General features: G+C 38.6%; 1 protein-coding gene across 23 annotated transcripts in view; it reads left to right on the top strand.

Moving 5' to 3' along the window:
* The window catches only part of DLGAP2 (DLG associated protein 2), a 454,541-nt gene that overhangs the window by 404,420 nt on the left and 32,507 nt on the right, over positions 1-17,614 (top strand). For all 23 annotated transcript variants that reach the window (XM_064650400.1, XM_064650418.1, XM_064650396.1 and 20 more), the window contains one exon: positions 15,758-16,107. In XM_064650400.1, the coding sequence (XP_064506470.1) occupies positions 15,758-16,107 (350 nt within the window). The remainder of the gene's footprint in view (positions 1-15,757; positions 16,108-17,614) is intronic.

Here is a 17,614-nt window from a genome sequence, read left to right as displayed (position 1 = left end):
CAAAACAGGCTGCTCTCTTGTGGTGATGCCGTCTGCTAATACCTTGACGCTTAGACTCCGGTCCACCGTTGAGCACGACTTCGCCCCAGTCTGTGCGTTAGGACTGCTCTAATCTTCACAGAAGAGTTCAAACAATCTTGGCCTTCACCACGTGGCACCAATTACGGCGGATTGAGGGGGATTGGGGAAGACTTCGGGGCGTCGGGGAACACAGATGTCGCATCTGCGCCTTAGGAATCACCTATCTTCATAGAAGAGTTCAGTAAATTCGTTTCTTCACACGGTGGCACCAGTTCTGGATCCCTTTCCCCACCCTCGACGTGGGGGAGCCCAGTTGTGGTTCCTTCTCCATCTGAAGAACCATTCCGACGTCTTGAGGGATAGGGAAAGGGGACTCCAGCGACAGGGTTTTTCAGGCCCCGAGCCTGGAGGGGAGAGGTGCCCTCCCCTCCCCCCACCACCCACGTGGCCCCATGGCAGGCACAGAGACAGCACACCGGGCGTGGAGAGGAGGCAAGAGCGCGTTTATTGTTGGGGATGTCACATTTATAGGGTTAGGGAGAATCACAGGTTAACCAATTAGAAGTCTCAAGGGGCTTACAGGAACACCCAATCACAGGAAAGGGTTAACAAGGACCAATGGGACACCTCAGGACACCTTTCCCAGGACATTCCTGCATGGGAGATAACAGTTGCTGTGGGGGGTGTTGGGAAGAAGAAACATGTGTTTACAAAGGGACCACAAAGAGCCATCCTAAAACATGTTCAAACAAGTTTCTCATCAGACTTAGTGCTACACTGGGCTCTCTGTGACCCTTGCTGAGACTCATGTTTCATTGTGGTTAGGGCATTTCTAGCCATCGCGTTTCATTCTGTGAAGAGATAATGAACCCAGTAAAAAATACTTGATGTTAAAAGCCCTGAGTGACAGCATATGCTTTCTGTCTCTGAACTGTATCCAATCGCAGCTGTCAGATGCACAGCTGAGAAAATACAGCTCCAGCTGCTGCTGCCTCCCACTACGTCCCTCCATCACAGACAACATGTAATTTCCTGAATGGAAAGTCACAGGGTGCAGTAGTCATCCTAAGTGCTACTTCCTTACAGCTCTGCTACTCCTACAAGCAATGCTTCACTTTTCAGGAAGAGTTCATAAAAAATGGGTCACTTTCCCAGGTAATACTGGTTCCCTATTGTCTAAGCATGTCTGCAGGTATATTCACTACGCTGTCAACTTGGCAAGCTCCTTCCCAGTAACACCTGGGGAGCGTGGCAGAATGCTGTGGGAAGGTGCACAGGCTGCCTGAGGTACTGGATCTGTATCACCACCAGTTCAGGCTGCAGTGAGCCCCGGCTATATAGTCCTACTGGGAAACAGAGTGCAGAAGGCTGGGAGCAGTGCTGCAGTGCACTTTATCCCACCTGCAAAACCTGAGTTCTCTTACTGAAAAGTACTTCAAATACCCTGGTACAACAGTGGACTATACTATGAAAACAACCAATGAGGACATCTGGAAGATACTAACCACTCTCCCTTGTTTTCTGTTTGTCTGAGAAGATCAACTTATTTTTGTTACAAGTTCTATATGTAGATAGAGTCCTTTATATTACTCACTCCATACATTATAGAATATATCAGGATGCTTCCTCACATGTTTTTTAGTTTGGTTTTACCGTGAATGCAGAAATACTTTCTGAATTGCAATGGTACCAGAGGTAGCAGTTAGGATGGTCTCTTGTGAAACAGGTGAACATGTTAAAATCCCTTCTCTGATAGAGAGAGTTACTTGGTATTTGTACCTTTGGCTAACTTGAACAACAAGTTATCGTCTGTTCGGATGTGGGGGGCACACATAGTTTCTCGTAATGGCATTATTATACATTGTATGAAACCCTTTCACCTTTATTGAGAGAAATACTACCTCTCTAGGCTGGTGCTCAGGAAGCTCACCTATCAGATGGGATATCTTCTCAGTGTATATTGGTTTTATATGCAAATTGAAACAGCTAAGCCAGAAATACTAAATATGCAATTCAGTCAGATGCACAAAATCCTTCTCTAGCAACAAGCACGGACTGAGTAGCCTCAGTTAAGTTCTTTGGTTTTTAAGCTGATGAATAAAAGATAGAATCATTTTCAGTTTCTTAAAACCACATTTTCCTCTAACACATTTTTTTTGGCTATAACAGTGGTTTTTGATGAATGGATTAATGACAAAAAAATACAACTACCTGTGAACTTCAGCACAATGGGGACAGGGTCAGAGTACATAAAGGCATCCGGGATTTCTGTCCTATGTTAAGTGTCCAAGGTCACTTCTCCCACTTCAGGATTTCCAGCTAATCTTGAGAGAAACTTAGCATGAAGCACTGCTAAATTCAGGGAACATAGCTACTAGCCTTAAATGGCCAGTATACTCCATTGCAATTTTTTATTTCTGTAGAAAATGTAGCATAATGAAAATCTCTTGGATGTTTTCCAAACGTAAGGATTCTGTCAGTTGTGAATGCACCCCCTTTTATCTGATTCATAGTAGGTAGCTCAGCTAAGCTCATACTTGCCAAAGAATTCACTGAAGAAGATAAGAAGCAGAGAACTGTCTTTTGACCACTTTTCTCAATCAGTTGGACTGTGCTTGGCAATGAGCAAACTTCAGAGAATTCCACGTTTGCTGAACTATTGAGCACTAATTCCAAAACCAATTAATTCAAACAAGGTCACATTGGATGAGGGAGTTTTCAATTAGAGCTCATACAATTACTCAGGATGCCTGAGGAATTGCAGGTTTCCCTTCTCCTGACTTAAAGCTATTTTCAGCTTTCCATTTTTCAAATAAAGGCATACGTATGGTGAATTTTTACAGCACATATTTGATATATAGCCACAAAACTCTCATTGCCAGTAAATAGATTGCACAGTCAAGTACGTACAAACATAAAGGCATGAGAATTTGATATTTCACAGAGAAATTGTACTGCTCCATAGCACAAATACCCCCTCAGACCCTAAAAGGGTTGCTATCTGAATAGTAATGGCAGTAGATATTCTTTTTTTAGTTTTCTTTGGTTTGTCTTTTTTTTTTTGCAAGATATGAAGATACCAAAGGCAGACAAAAGTCATGGTGCTACTACCTATGACACCCCTCCCATGAGGAAAGCATAAGAGGGTGGGGACTTCTCAGTCTGGATAAGAGAAAGTTCAGAAGGAATTTTATAAATGTGTCTAAATATAAAAATTGGGAAAAAATGCTCTTCATGTCCTAAAAGAAAAATTTTTTATGATCAATAAATGTGTGGTTTTCTTTTATTTTGTCAAATATGAGATACCTCATCCAGGTGGCTGTTTGAATCTTCTTAATCCAATGCACTATGACTAGGAAAATCCAGCCAAATGAAGGAATATGTATGCATGAAGTAACATCTCCAGAACTTCTGTTCCCTCTATAGAAATAAATACTGAGTCTTAGAGGGGTTTTCTGGTATCCATTGCTAAGTAACAGCTAGCAGTGGAATCCACAACAGGTATGTTTAAAACCACAAAACCTTGAGTCCAAATAAGATATAGAAGGCTCTGTTCTCAATTATAATTTGCTTATTGACTTTGCTCAATTACTGTTGAGGCTCCATGGAATTATCTGACACTCTAACTCTCTGCAGGAAACACGCCATATACATCTCTGTGAGCACTTCGACATCCTGAGTTAATATTTTGATGCTGTGCCAACTTATGTTCCTATACTGTGAGAATAAATCATATACTGACAAACAATGAGCCTAGTCCTACACTTGGATGTGCACACATCATTTTCATTGTTCTGGGTGTATCTGGGGGGCATAATTAGTTTTTAATTCTTTTAAACATGTTGAAGTTCTGCTGCTGTGCTGACACTGCTGTTCAATAGCAGCTCTACGTGGTGGAAATGGCCCAGGGAGTCACTGGGATGAAGGTGACACAAACACTTTAGTTCAAGGAGTTCAACAGAGGATGGCTAGGGGCCATACAACTGTTCATAAACCTGGGATTCCCTTAGATGGAGTAAGACTGTGCTAATTGGGGCTGCCTGGCCTCTCCAGGCTGATGAGGCATGAAAACAGTTGGAGCAGTAGCCAGGAGCTTTTCATAATTTTCGTTCGCCCTGGTACAGATTATCTTCAGACACAAAGATAAAAAATGAAGCCACTGATTTCCATCTATGGTTAGTTTAAAAAATGTGTAATGAATGTTTTTTCTTTGCTCCTGCTGCTCTGTGCTTGACATAATTTGTCCGTAACTCATTGGATTTGCCAGACAGCTGGTTCTTTCTTTATTAAAAAGGACATCCATAGTCCCTCCCCTAGCAGAATTTGGCTTCAAAGCTATTCTGTTTGTGGAGTTTTCTCAGTTTCATTTGCTGTATGGTATTATATGGGAAAAAAAGAAAAAGAATTTATAAGAAAAAAAAACATGAGAGGAAGGTGATTCACTGCTCAGTGTTTGAAGCCTTCCTGACATAGTAGAAGCTGACAGTGGTGGACATAAATCTCAGCCCAGTTATTTAGCCTGAGGTTGCCAAAAGAATTTGTCCTCTGGTGGGTCTGTGCAGCTGGGGGAAGATCACAGGGTGGGAGAGTCTGGAAGCGCCAGGTCATCATGGTTCCTTGCAGTGAAGAAGAAGGCAGGACCCCTCTCCTGCTAGAACTTCTCCTTCTGGGTTTTTCCATGAATGAAAATAACCTTCTCAGAAGCTCTGCATGTATTCAATCCTGGGTTTTTGTTGCAGGCATATGTGTCAGGAGCCATAATAAATTATATGTGCACTGGAACTACAATGCTTGCTGTGCAGGGTATGCAGGCATCATTTGATCCATTTCTGTGTCAGGAAATTTATTCAGACTGAGGTCTACCCTGGAAAGGCAACTGATAAATCTGATACTTAAAATGTACTTGAAATACTTTTTTCCAGGGGATCAGAGAAAATAAAGATACTGGTGACATTCCTAGGGCATAACCAGACAGAATTAGCCTTTGACTAGACAGGTTAGTTGAATGGTGTGGGGTTTGCCTCCATATTGAGGCAACTAAACGTAGAAGCTTTTGTGCAATCTAGTTGTCTCAGTTCCCATGACAACGAACTCCGATTAGTTCAAAGACAATTGGCTGGTACCATTTGAGACATCTGAGACATCCACACAAGACCTAAAAGAGAATCGCGTCGTTCTGGACAAGAGGCAGTTGGTTAGGCAGAAAGGCCTAGGATCTCTGAAAAGGAATTATTTACCTATGTTTTGGTGAGATTGACTCAGACTGAATACAGTGTATGAATCTTATTATGCACCAACAGAGAATCAACAAACCCTAACCTACATTGTGGTGTCTTATGGTTACCTAATAGCAGCTTGATACTTACCAACAAAGTCTGTACTCACTGCAAGACCAAGGTTCAGTCTCAGTTTATAGTCCATTAAAATATACACACACTGGAAACCACAATTACCAGAGCAATCCAAGCAGCTCACTACTACTCCTCAAGGGCAACTAGAGGGCATCCAGGGTTAGGGAAGACACTGAGTTTGAAGAGACTAACCTATCACTTGGCTTTCTGAGACTAAACACAATATCAAGGACATATCAATGAGTCACGATTTTTATATGCATTTCTTTACCTTTAGGGATATTCCTGTGTCCAGAAAAATACATATATTTCCATGCTCTGTCTTCTTCCCACAATTAAAAAAATTTTACAGATTTCAGTCTTAAAAATTCATCTCATGAATTATACATGATGCATATATCTAAAATGTAGCTGTCAAAGGCAGCCACATTATTATCCTATTTTAACCAAAGAATATATATCTCCTTTAGAACTGGTATCTATTATGAAAGAAGTGATCCTCTGGACATCCCTATTTCTCTCTGTTGCCTATAAAAATAGTCTACAATGATAGCATTGTATAGCTAGCTAACTTCCGTAAATCTGAGGCAAAAGTCAAACCTATTCAAATTGTATTATAGGATGAAAACAAAGATTAAATCCTGATCCCACTGAAAACAAGGATAACTGAGAGAGCCATGCTCTGACTTACAGAGCTGAGAGAGCAAACGCAGCCGCATCATTTTCTTCACCTAAATACAGGGCTGGGAGCTTGCAAGTGGCTTTCTTAGCACTGTTTTTGACACTGATACCAACTCCATCAGCTTCTTGGGTAAAATGATTATTTGATTTGACAAAAAAGTGCACTCTGAGATTGTGTCCAGACTTGTAGCTCTCTGTGGATTAAATTAATTATTTAAAGGTATTAAATTATCTCTAGTTAAAATATTTTGTAATCACTTAAGTTCTTTAATGTCAGATTATTATCATAATGTAGTGTTAAAATTATGCAACATTTTCTTGAGGGTAAATGAGAAAATTGTTTTTCTCATCCTATTCAGCTTAGAATTCCTTACTGTAAGTTAAATAAAATCACAAGCTACACACAGTTACTGTAAGAAAGAAAATAGAAAATAGAAAACCAAAACCAATTATAAGCCTACATAATATGTTCATGATGGGGTTTAGGAGGCTGATGGAAATTATTGAATTGAATGAGAAGAGTATGTAGGAGTTCAAGAGGAAATTCTACTGAAAACCATTTTCAAATTTTCTATTTTATTTCAATGTGAAAAGAGTAGCATAATAAGAGTGATTTTTAGTTTCTGGAACTCTTTTTTTCTCTTTGTCTCCTACTGTTTTGATGATGTGACAAGTGCAATCTGTATTCCTGAAAAGCTGCACACACATTCTGAAAATTAAATTTAGTTAAAGGAACATTTTTCCTTCCTGCAACTGAAACTGAGATGGTGTTTTTTCATGCAGTATTTCAGAGGCACATAGGAACTGTTTAGAAGAGCAATACAGCTGTCAGCACTTTACTGTGCCATCTACAGGATGCTGGTTAGGCTATAATTTCTTGCTAATTAACTGATCTAAAATAGAACCCTTTGTAACCAGTCCATTAGCAATCTATGAGGCTTGTGTTGCCCACATCTCTTTTAATTTTGGCAAAGGCCTACAGTTTCTGATCTTGATGTCTTGTTTGATTTGCATTTCTGTTTTGAGACTAACATTAATTACACTGTCAAAACAGATTTTATCATTTATGTAACATGGAGCTGCCTACAGACCTAAGTTTCCTCAGTATGGAGGTAACATATTGCACACTGAATAACTTGGTTACAGTAATTCCTTTTATATTTTTCTTCTCCTAAAAGACTGTTCTGTGTACTTAGTCTCCAGCTTTTTCCAAATTTAGTGGTCACATTTCCACTTAATTGTTAGTTTCCTGTACAAAATCAGATAGCTGTGCTTAATCAGATAGAACTTAAGCCTAAAGGGATCTACTCTGAATATTGAGACTAACCTGATGCATGCACAGATTTATTTTTATTAAAAAAAAAAAAGAACAAACAACTTTGCCTTTAAAAAAATAAATTTGCCTTACTCCAGTAAATTCTAATTGAGGTCACGTGTCATACTACTGGCTTCAGTCTTTTTTCACAAGTGCTATATAGATTCTGTTCAGCAGAGAGATATCAAAAATAGATGTCACTTAAAAAATAGTTTTTATATGGAATTTGTTTGACAGCAGTTTCAGTGATATGCTATTTTGAAAAACTCTTTTAAAAAGTTTCATATAAGAAACACAATTCTTGTCTACATAAACAATATGTTAATATAATGGCCTCTATCCTGAGCTGGTGTGAATTGGTCTGATTCACCAACTTGAATATCAACATCTGCAGTGAGATTAACAGCATGGTCTAGTCCAGTGCCTAAAACCATGCAAGTAATTTAAAAACTACAGAAATACAGAAGGGTGGCTTTTTATACCTCTGTGAAGCTAGAAAGGTACCTTGGGCCAACCTAGTACTGGCTGCTATGTGGTAGCTTCAGCAGAAAGGATCAAGGAGCAGAAAATTATGTTTCAGTCATTAATGCAAATTCCACTCAGGTTTACTTTACCAGCCAGCTCACAGGGGATGTGGAGCAGGGGAGATGAAGTTCCCACCTTTTCAATGAACACAGGGAACAGAAGACTGGAGGGATTATGTCCCAGTACAGACCTGTTCTGTCACAGGGACAGAGCTTTTGGCTGGAGTTTATCTCACCCCTTTAGGCATTTCATAGAAACATAGAATTGTTAAGGTTGGATAAGACCCCCAAGGTCATCGAACTTCAACCTTTGACTGAACACCACCATGTCAATTAAATCATATCATCAAGTGCCAGGCCCAGCTGTTTCTTGAACACTTCCAGGGATGGTGACTTTCAAAATTAGATGTCCTGATCTGAGCTGATTGTCCTTTATTCTCTTTATGGCTGACAGAAAAGAGCATAGGATGATTCATTTCCTGGTAAAATAAGCATCTAAGATGGGTGAGAATTGCCCCCAGAATTGCTTATTTTTCTCACAATAATTCTAAAAGACATCCGGCAACTAACTTGAGCCTGGATGACTGTTTTTTTTCAGTGACTAATGTGAGGTGAGATGGATTCCCATGTATAGTTCTCAAAAACTGTCTTGAAGGTATGATGTAATTCACTGTTACTAAAAGACCTTACTTAAAATACTGGCACAGAATAAATGCAGCATTTTGCCCTCGTGGACTATGGCAGCATGAGACCACCAATTAACATCTGATTTAGGGTGTAACAAATATCCAGGTTTACCTAATCATAAGACATGTAAAATGATCCAGCAGGAAAAAAGGTTATGAATTATAGATGCCCACTACCCAGACAATGCTTTGGGTTATGTGGTTTAAATAAAATGCAGCCCATCATATAAACTGTGCTGGTAAAACTCATCTGGGTATAAACAGTCTTTCCAAGAAAATATCTCATAAAATTTTCACTCTGAATATATCACTGTTTCTTATTGCTTAATCTGAAAAGGAAGAAACAGGGTCTTTTCACGGATATCCAAGCTCAAGACTTTCTACTGTGAAACTGTCTGGTTGCTTTACTGACTAGGATTCGTTGTGGAGGGCTGAATGGGAAAATGGAAGAAGCAGGAAGATAGGTTAATAACTAAAGTATGTCTCTGATTATGTTAGAGGGAAAATTATTCAAAATTCAATTAGAAGAATTATCTTAATTAAAGCCAAAATTATCTCTTGAATTTCAAGCACAGTATGACATTGGTAAGTTTTAATGACTGCTTTTGCAAGGTTGAATCTCCTTACAAATAAAAAAACCCAAAACCCTGCTCTCAGTTACCTTATAAATGGAGAAAGTCTTGCACATGGAAAGCCCTCAGAAATTACAGGATCTTTCACTACCAGAGCAGCAAGCAAAGGTGTAGACCTATTCAGGGAGCAGCAAAGGACTGGAGAACCCTGGACTGTATGTGACATTTCCCTCACCTGCCTTACACTCATACACAGCCACTGTTTCAACTAAGTGCAAAGTGTGTGTTTGAGAAGTACTCTGAAGGACTTGCATTTACATTCAGTTAGCAATGCTTAGGGTCACGTAATGGAGCAAATCATGCTTTTTTAGTGTGCAGCCTGAGCACAAACTGCTCCAGCATTGAAAAGAGAAAGTACACCGCAATCACCAGTGTAGGTCTTTGAGGTAGACACTGATGGCCCACATTGAAAATGGCAGACTTGGATCCAAACAGACTGATTTACGTTAAGGTTTTCCCCTCATTCTAATAGATACATTTTCTTAATTAAATACCAGAGGCTATCACATGTCAAAACTAAGCATTTCTTAATCTTATTGTTATGACTCAACTTTAAAGGTTTTTCTGGTTCAAGAAGGAAACCCCTTGCTAACATTCCAGAATTTGACTATAAGGAAAGTAGATTTCCTTTGTACAGTTAAACTGGCCTGTTTGACATTACCGTCTCCTTTTAATAGTGTTTGGCATTGAAAACCACTGTAAATGGAAGTTGTAAAGAGATATATAAAGAGATGTATCCCAAAACCCTCTCTTTTAAGTAGGGACTTGTATTTTTACTTTTGACATCCTTGGTTTGGTAGAAAAATCATCAAACAATTGATTCCTTTTGTAAGAAATAAACTCTTTTAGTGTCTGAGATTTTTTTTTCTCCAAAGTCACTTTTGATTTCTTAATGGTCTTTTAATGTTCATCATTCTTTGTTTTGAGAAGTAACTGTTATGCATCCATACATACATTTTTATTTTAAGAGTAACTTAGAGGTTGTAATGACTGGGATGGAGCACAGTGAAGAGGTTTCAGGACTTTTCAAGGACAGTCATGTTAGCTGGGACTTTCAAAGCCTTTGGCTAGAACAGTATACACCATGGTCAAAAGACTATCCAATAACTGAGTACTCTTTTGATAGAGTTAAATTTGATCATGGCCTTTCATTATGAGAAGGTCTCTTTTTCCTCTTCTGAAATGGTTTCAGGGCTGGCATTCACCTTCTCTGTGCAAAGCAGAAGATCTAGTGCCTTTGTGTTTCTCTTGGTGCTGGGGTTCTTCAGAGAAGCCCTGTCTGCCTGCAGCAACATGCCCCTGGGAGCTGTGCCTCCAGGGCAGTTCCACACTCCCTGCAGAGTAATTATCCTCTTTCTGAAGAAGCTTCCTTACAAAACAGAAAATTCAGTTTACTACTGCCATGTGTCATAAGGGACAACCATTTCCTTTAATTGATGGTGCTTTCATGTAAATTCATCATCCAGTTAACTTTGTGATCTCAGCCTAAATAATGTTATTTTGACTAAGTGGTTAATGGTCATATTGATTTGTAAAATCCCCTCAGGTGATTCTATCTTGCAAATGGACCAACAGTGGTGATTTATTAAAAGGTTGCTTTTTGAAAGGTGTTCTGAATGTAGCCTACAGCAGCTGCTCTTTCATCAAATATATCCCTCCTTCTGTCGGCAAATATCTCTTGCTAACCCGAAGTTATACCTAAATTGAATTATTTTAGTAATTCTGTTTCTAGTACAAACAGTGTTGGCACTGAAATATGGGGCAGAGTAACTGTCTTATTTCTATGGCTGTATCAACAGTAACCTTAAGCAAGTTTAGACAAATGCAGTGTAGATTAAGAGGGATATTCTGCTTCCAGCTATATCAGTTAAATTTTTAAAAATCCTGTTACTGGTATTGTCTTCCTGGCTACTCTGTGGTATTGCCATAATACCTGATGCTCTGGTTCCGACTGGTGCTGCCTGGCTAGCATCACACAGCACATAAGCAGAATGAATGTGATTTACAGAACAGGTCATTTGTAGCCACTTGTGTGTCAAATTCAGCACTGACAGACAATCTTGTATATGTGTGGATCATCTGGCAGTTAAGATATCAATCCTTACAAAACCAATTTGACATTTTACACTTTTTCCTAATGGGTAACGAATTAATACAGGTTATGCTGCATTGATACCTGCTCACTTCTCCTGAACAATTTATACCTGGTTTGCATCATTATTTAATCTGGTCCATTATGAAGCAGCACAGAACCATTTTGTTTTCTCTCTATTTCTCTAACAGTGTACTTCCTTAAAGGAAAATTCAGGGGAGCCAGTTGCACATGTTTATGTTGAAGTGGGACAAGTACCTGAATGGTTAATAATTTGATTCAAATGGAAGTCTGAAATACCCATATGAGTTAGAATTAGAACTGGGTTTTACCATTTTTAAAATTTTTGATTGATTATTAGAAACTAATAGATGGAGATATGCTGTATCTTATTAACTTTAAAAAATATTTTCCCTACTTCATTAAAATAGGCAAAAAATAAATTCTGCTTTTTATATCAAGCTAGCATTTGAATACACCTGGAAGGAAAATTTTAGCTTCTCTTTCATAATCCCTTCTGTGTTTAGTTTATTTATGAAAAAGACATTTACCTCTTGGGTCATCTGCTTTCTTTTTCTTTGTATTTCAGAGCAGCTATAGATTTTACAAACAGCATGGCAGAAGGCTGTTGCTTTTACTTTACTTTGCTCAGCAGCAGCACTGGTGAGAGAAATATCAGGAGTGTTCAGGATATGCACAGTAAAACCACTCAGAAAACTAAAGAAATCGGAAATCTTTGGTCATCTTCCATAAGCACCAGAAATAACTGAAGGTTATCCAGAATTGATGCTTTATATGTCTGAACATGGAGCAGGCTTGCTGAAGTCCACAATTTAAATCAGTCTGAAGCCATCCTGTGGCAGCTCTGCCCTCCTGGTGCTTTGCTGTTGGACACCCCCACCTCATGCTGGGTCTCATCCCTCACTGTCGTGGTGCCTCTGACACCCAGCTTGTTCTGACTGAAGACAAGGATCCTCCATACCAGTCTTCTTGTTCCCTGTTCAGCTTTCATCACTAGTGCCCTGGATGGAGTTACTGGGGCACTGTCCTCAGCCAGGACTCAGTACTCCAGGGCTGCATTACCCAGCGCCAGCCCTCCCTGTAGGAATTACAAAATCTACCACAGCTCTGGAGTTTGCAGAATGATGCACCAAAAAAGGAGGAAGACACAAAGCAGCATTTAGGTTTTATACACTTGCTTTGGACTAATAACTACTAAGGCAAATAAAATTTGCAAAGCAGCAAATGATTCAAAGCAGCAAATGATGCAAAGCTGACAGGAGCTCCTGTCCACCAGCATACCAAGGGGGTGATAAATAAAAAGGAAGTTCATTTTCTATTAGGAGAAGGAAATGTTTCTCCCCATATATAATGTGTGCCAGGGCCAAGAATTGGACATGATAGACAAATGTTACTGTTGATAACTGTAATATTCACAGATGTAATTATTTATGGAAACAATTTGAAAGTGACAAAAAATTTCATGCTTCAGACCTCAAGACAATACTTATTCAAACCTAAACCCAAACATGAACAGTAAACTATGGATTACTGTGTTACTTTCTCCTTTACCAAACCCCTAATCTATTATGTAGTCATCTTTTAAGTCTGCAACATATATCAAGTTTGCCTTAGACAAGTCTTAGTCACATTATTCACCGAAGTTATCCTATTTACTTTACTAGAACCACTTGAATGATTAAAGTAAATAGAATTTGGTGGCAAGATTTGCCTCACAAATGCATGTCTCCACCTGATTTTGTCAGTCTCCAATTAGTCCCAGATTTCTGTGTCTCTGAAACTGTTGTTCCAGATACGAACTCATTAACTGTGTAGAGATGGATTTTTTTATTCCCTGCTCAGTATTTGATCTCTGTGACTGTAGCTTAGGAATTAATCGGATTTCTTCTTGCCATATTTCACTCTAAATATGTAGCCAATTTCTCACAAGCTTCCAGTCTTTCCTCTGATTTCTTCTACTTGTTGGAATTTTTAAATCCTGTTTAGTGTTCATGATCAAATACTTGCCAGAATACTGCAGTTACTCTAATACTTGATGGCTTTAAAACATGTCACCACACTGAAAGAATCAGAAATTTCTAGAATAAAATATTCAATCCTGGGGGGGAAAAAGGGAGGGGGGAGAAGCAAGTTGTTTTGGTTTTGCCACAAGGAGAATTTTTCTTTTTTAGAAATGTAAATGAAGATTAAGTTAGCTATGAAGGTTGCAACAGAAGTTTAACATTTATATTCATTAGACAGAAAAGTGATCTGCTGCCCAAGTAGTAGGGATATACTTACTTGTGATGTTTCATTATCACATTTACCATATGTTTCATTTTTCACTGCTATTCTTTTGCATGAAGACAGACAGTAAAAAACAGTAGTTACAACAGTGATAACCTGTCTTATGTTATAGGTAAAATTGGCTTCTTGTGCGGGATATCACTCATCCTATTTCACCCCATTGTCTCTATTTCTAATTTTTGCCAGCACTTTGATCACTTGCATCTACATTTGCAGGGAGAAGGTGAGGGAGCAGCATTATGGCTACTGTCTTATTGGAAACATTCCTTAGAGCCACTGCTTGAGCTCATTAGACACTATCCTGATTTCCAAGCTTTACAGCCCTCCCTTCTTCTATGAACTTTCTGTATTCCGCAAAGCATCTTAAAAATTTCAGGTTCTCTTCCTTCTTAACTGCTGTTACAAAAGTGACAGAAGATAAGATTGGTGATAGGACAACAAAATGGCACTTCAAAAAACACCCAGTCTTAGAAACTGAAGAGCATGCTTCACGTGTTTTACATGTTTCACTCTGTTAGAGCAATTTAGCTCAGAGCAAGACTCTCTTTAGATCTTTACCAGAATTGAGCAACATCAGTAGTAATTCAAAGTGTTCTTTAAATGAAGGTTTTTGCTTCCCAGCTCTGCCTTACTCTGTTTTATATATGACCACTCTTTTATTTATGATTATCAAGAATCAGTGTTTAAAAGTCGTTTTCTCTAGGCTCACTTTTCACATATGCTGGCCTAGTGACACAGGCTCAGCAGTTCCCAGGTGTAAATAAATTCCTAAGCTGCTCTCTTCACTCTAGAAAGCTGCAACATATCCTTATATCAAAAAGCACAACTGGAGAGGCTGACTTCAGCACTCATCAGCCCGTATTTGTGTAATGGGAAGAGGAATTCTTGTAGAATCCTTTTTGGACTCAAGTAATCCCAATTCCAAGGTTACCTGAGTAATGTCAATGCATTTAGTAACACCAGAAAAAGGCAGACTTTTTCCTTAAGTCATTCAGTCACTCTGCATGTATATATCATGTTGTTTCAGCATTATCAATATCATAGAATCACAAAATGGCCTGGGAAAACAAAGCAATTTACTTTATCTTCTTGTAACTATGCAAGAAGTTAATTAGACTTGGTTTTTCCACACAGGAACACAGACAGACATATCACAATGCAATTTTTAACACTTGCTAATTTAATGAATTATGATTATATGTGCTTTGTGAAAAATACTCTTCCATTACAGAAATGCTCTTTTTAGTACCAGAATAGTATAGTGGGCTTAGACAATTAGAAAATTCAGCTGTGTGATATTAATGACTACATATTAATCTCTATGAAATTTCTAAAATTTTGTAAGGAAGCAGTATTGGCACTGTTCTGCATCTGTAGAGCTTTCTTGGATGTTTTATTGAGCCTTATGCTGCAAGACAGGATCTGTGTTAAACCAGCCTCACTACTGCTCTGCTCATCGAAGTCTTAGTAGCTTTGCATATATTATAACAGTTTTTACATGCCTTGAATTTCTTTTTATTTACTCTATTGTGGATATTTTAAAAATATATGCCTCTTACACAAGTCAGTAGCCAACCTTGCCTAATTCCAATCAGTGCATCGGGAAGTATTTTAAAAGGTTGAAGTGTGCCATACCATAAAGAAGTTACTGAATAATATTTTGTTCCAGTATAGTGATGCTACTTTCTTAATACACTGTATCCATACAGAGCTCACAGTTCAGATGATAAGAAGAGGGAAAAAAAAATTTCCTTTACTTCTCTTATGAGCTTTATCCCATGTGGGTACAACCTCAGAAGCCCCAATGTGTACCTACCCAGCACAAACCTTAACACACATATCCTCACTAACTCTCTTTCATCTTCACTGTAATCTGGGTCTCCCATTTCCACTCCTTCCTTACTGGTTGAAATAAAATATTTCTGTGGATACCCATCTGATTCTGAGAGACACTTTCAACTAATAGTGAGATTCACAAAAAACACTATGTTGCCTCATCATAAGTAGCAGAATCTTAAGGTGATTTTTAAGTAGCAGAATCTTAAGGTGATTTCTGTTGTGAAGTTTCCATCAGATTAATCTTGATTTCTCTCTTTTTTTTTTTCTTGTTTTATTTTTATCTTTTTTTTCTTTAAATTCTTTCCATAGCTGTAACTTATACAAGTTACAAAAAAACACCACCACCGGTACCCCCTCGTACCACTTCCAAGCCACTGATCTCCGTCACGGCACAGAGCAGCACAGAATCCACCCAGGATGCCTATCACGACAGCCGGACTCAGAGGATATCCCCGTGGCCGCAGGACGGGCGAGGGATGTACAACTCCACCGACAGTTTGGACAGCAACAAGGCCATGAATCTCGCCTTGGAGACTGCAGCCGCACAGCGCCACGCGGCCGAGGGCCAGAGCACCTCCATACGGACCAGCGACAAGGCCATTTTAGTGACAAAAGCAGAGGAGTTTCTTAAGAGTCGGCGTTCCTCTATAGGGATTCAGGTAGCCTATCATTAACATCTGCCTGTGATGAATTTCTTGTCTTCTGTCTGGAAATAGCATAGAATGAGTCATTCAGCTTCACTGGCTCTAATAATCTAACAAACAACCCCTGGCTGCTTGGTGTTAATTGTGATTCACATCATGGCAGCATGGCTGTGCAGAAAAGTCTTTGGCTAATACACTGTACCTGAAAGAAAATGAATGAATAAATCTCTAGGGAGGTTACCTGTCATTAACACTTGATATGAAAATTATACTGCAGAGCTACAGGTGAACAGCATGTTCATCTCCTTCTCTCTATGAACTCACAGTCCTTTTTATAGAACTATGCCAGCTTCAAAATGCTTGACTCTATTTTTTCCATTATCTTTCTCTTTTGACCTTGGAAAATGTGTAATGCCACTCGATCTTCAATTATTCTCCCTAAAAAGAGCCCCCCTACCCTTACTTGTAGTTGTGCTGGAAAGAAGGTACCAAGGAAGAGAAAGAAATACAGCATATTTGCCATAGGCAAACACAGTCTTAAAGCATTCTTCCATTTGTCCATCAAAACCCACAATATTTATTTCACCTGAAAAAACATGTGTCAGACTGTGGAAAGCTCAGACAAGTTCTATTGTTTCAGGCAAATGAAATAAGAGAATTCCAAATGCAAATTTTCATTGCTATTCCTTTCACTAAATGGAAAGCACTAGATAGCTGGCAATGGTCATTTGTTTAAATCTCTAGAATATACCAAGTAGTAATAAAAATCAGAAAGTTGAGCTTGCAGAGAATGTAAAGTCCTTTGAGATAGAAGTAGAGGAAGATTTAGGCTTCTGTTTTGATGAATATTTCCCTTTATATCACTGGGGTTCACTTCTGTGTTAAAAATATCTACTTTTGCTAGATTGGCTATAGAGGAAATGCAATTTATTTTGTTATAGCTATAGGTATTGTGGCAACAGTAACATAGATCTTGAGAAGGTAATAACCCATGTAAAAAAAGCCCAGCGAGTGACTGTGTATTGGAAATATACAAGAATTTACATGGAAGTATATTATTTTCTTTAAAAAGTAATTCCATTTCCATTAATTTCACTGTATACTTAGAGAGAACTGTTTGGGTTAAGCATGTAACAGCTTGGAACCAGTTAAGCATGGAACTTCACAGGTTAACATTTTAGTGTGGTGTAATTTTGCTGTTCCATTATGTATTAGACTAATGGGAAGGAATCAGCTTTGACAGCAACCTGTTTGTCCATTTCTTGGTGTAAAAGCATTTCCTTCTGATTTTTCAGATGCAGAAGGGTAGAATGTAATATAACAACAATGGTAAAATATTCAGATGGATACTTTTCAAATGCTTTACAAAGTAATTAGTGTATCCCGAATTGTTCAGAGAAGGGGCTTAGAGATAACATGGAAAAGCTCAAAGGAGCAGCAAGTAATCTTTGCTACCTTTTAGCCCCTAACCTAAAGCTTACTTTTCAGAAACAAACAGTACCTAGTGTTGTTCTTATCCCTT

The sequence above is a fragment of the Pseudopipra pipra genome, chromosome 3 (genome assembly GCF_036250125.1).
Source record: "Pseudopipra pipra isolate bDixPip1 chromosome 3, bDixPip1.hap1, whole genome shotgun sequence".
Classification (NCBI taxonomy): Eukaryota; Metazoa; Chordata; class Aves; order Passeriformes; family Pipridae; genus Pseudopipra; species Pseudopipra pipra.
This window is presented reverse-complemented; position numbering and strand designations above follow the sequence as displayed.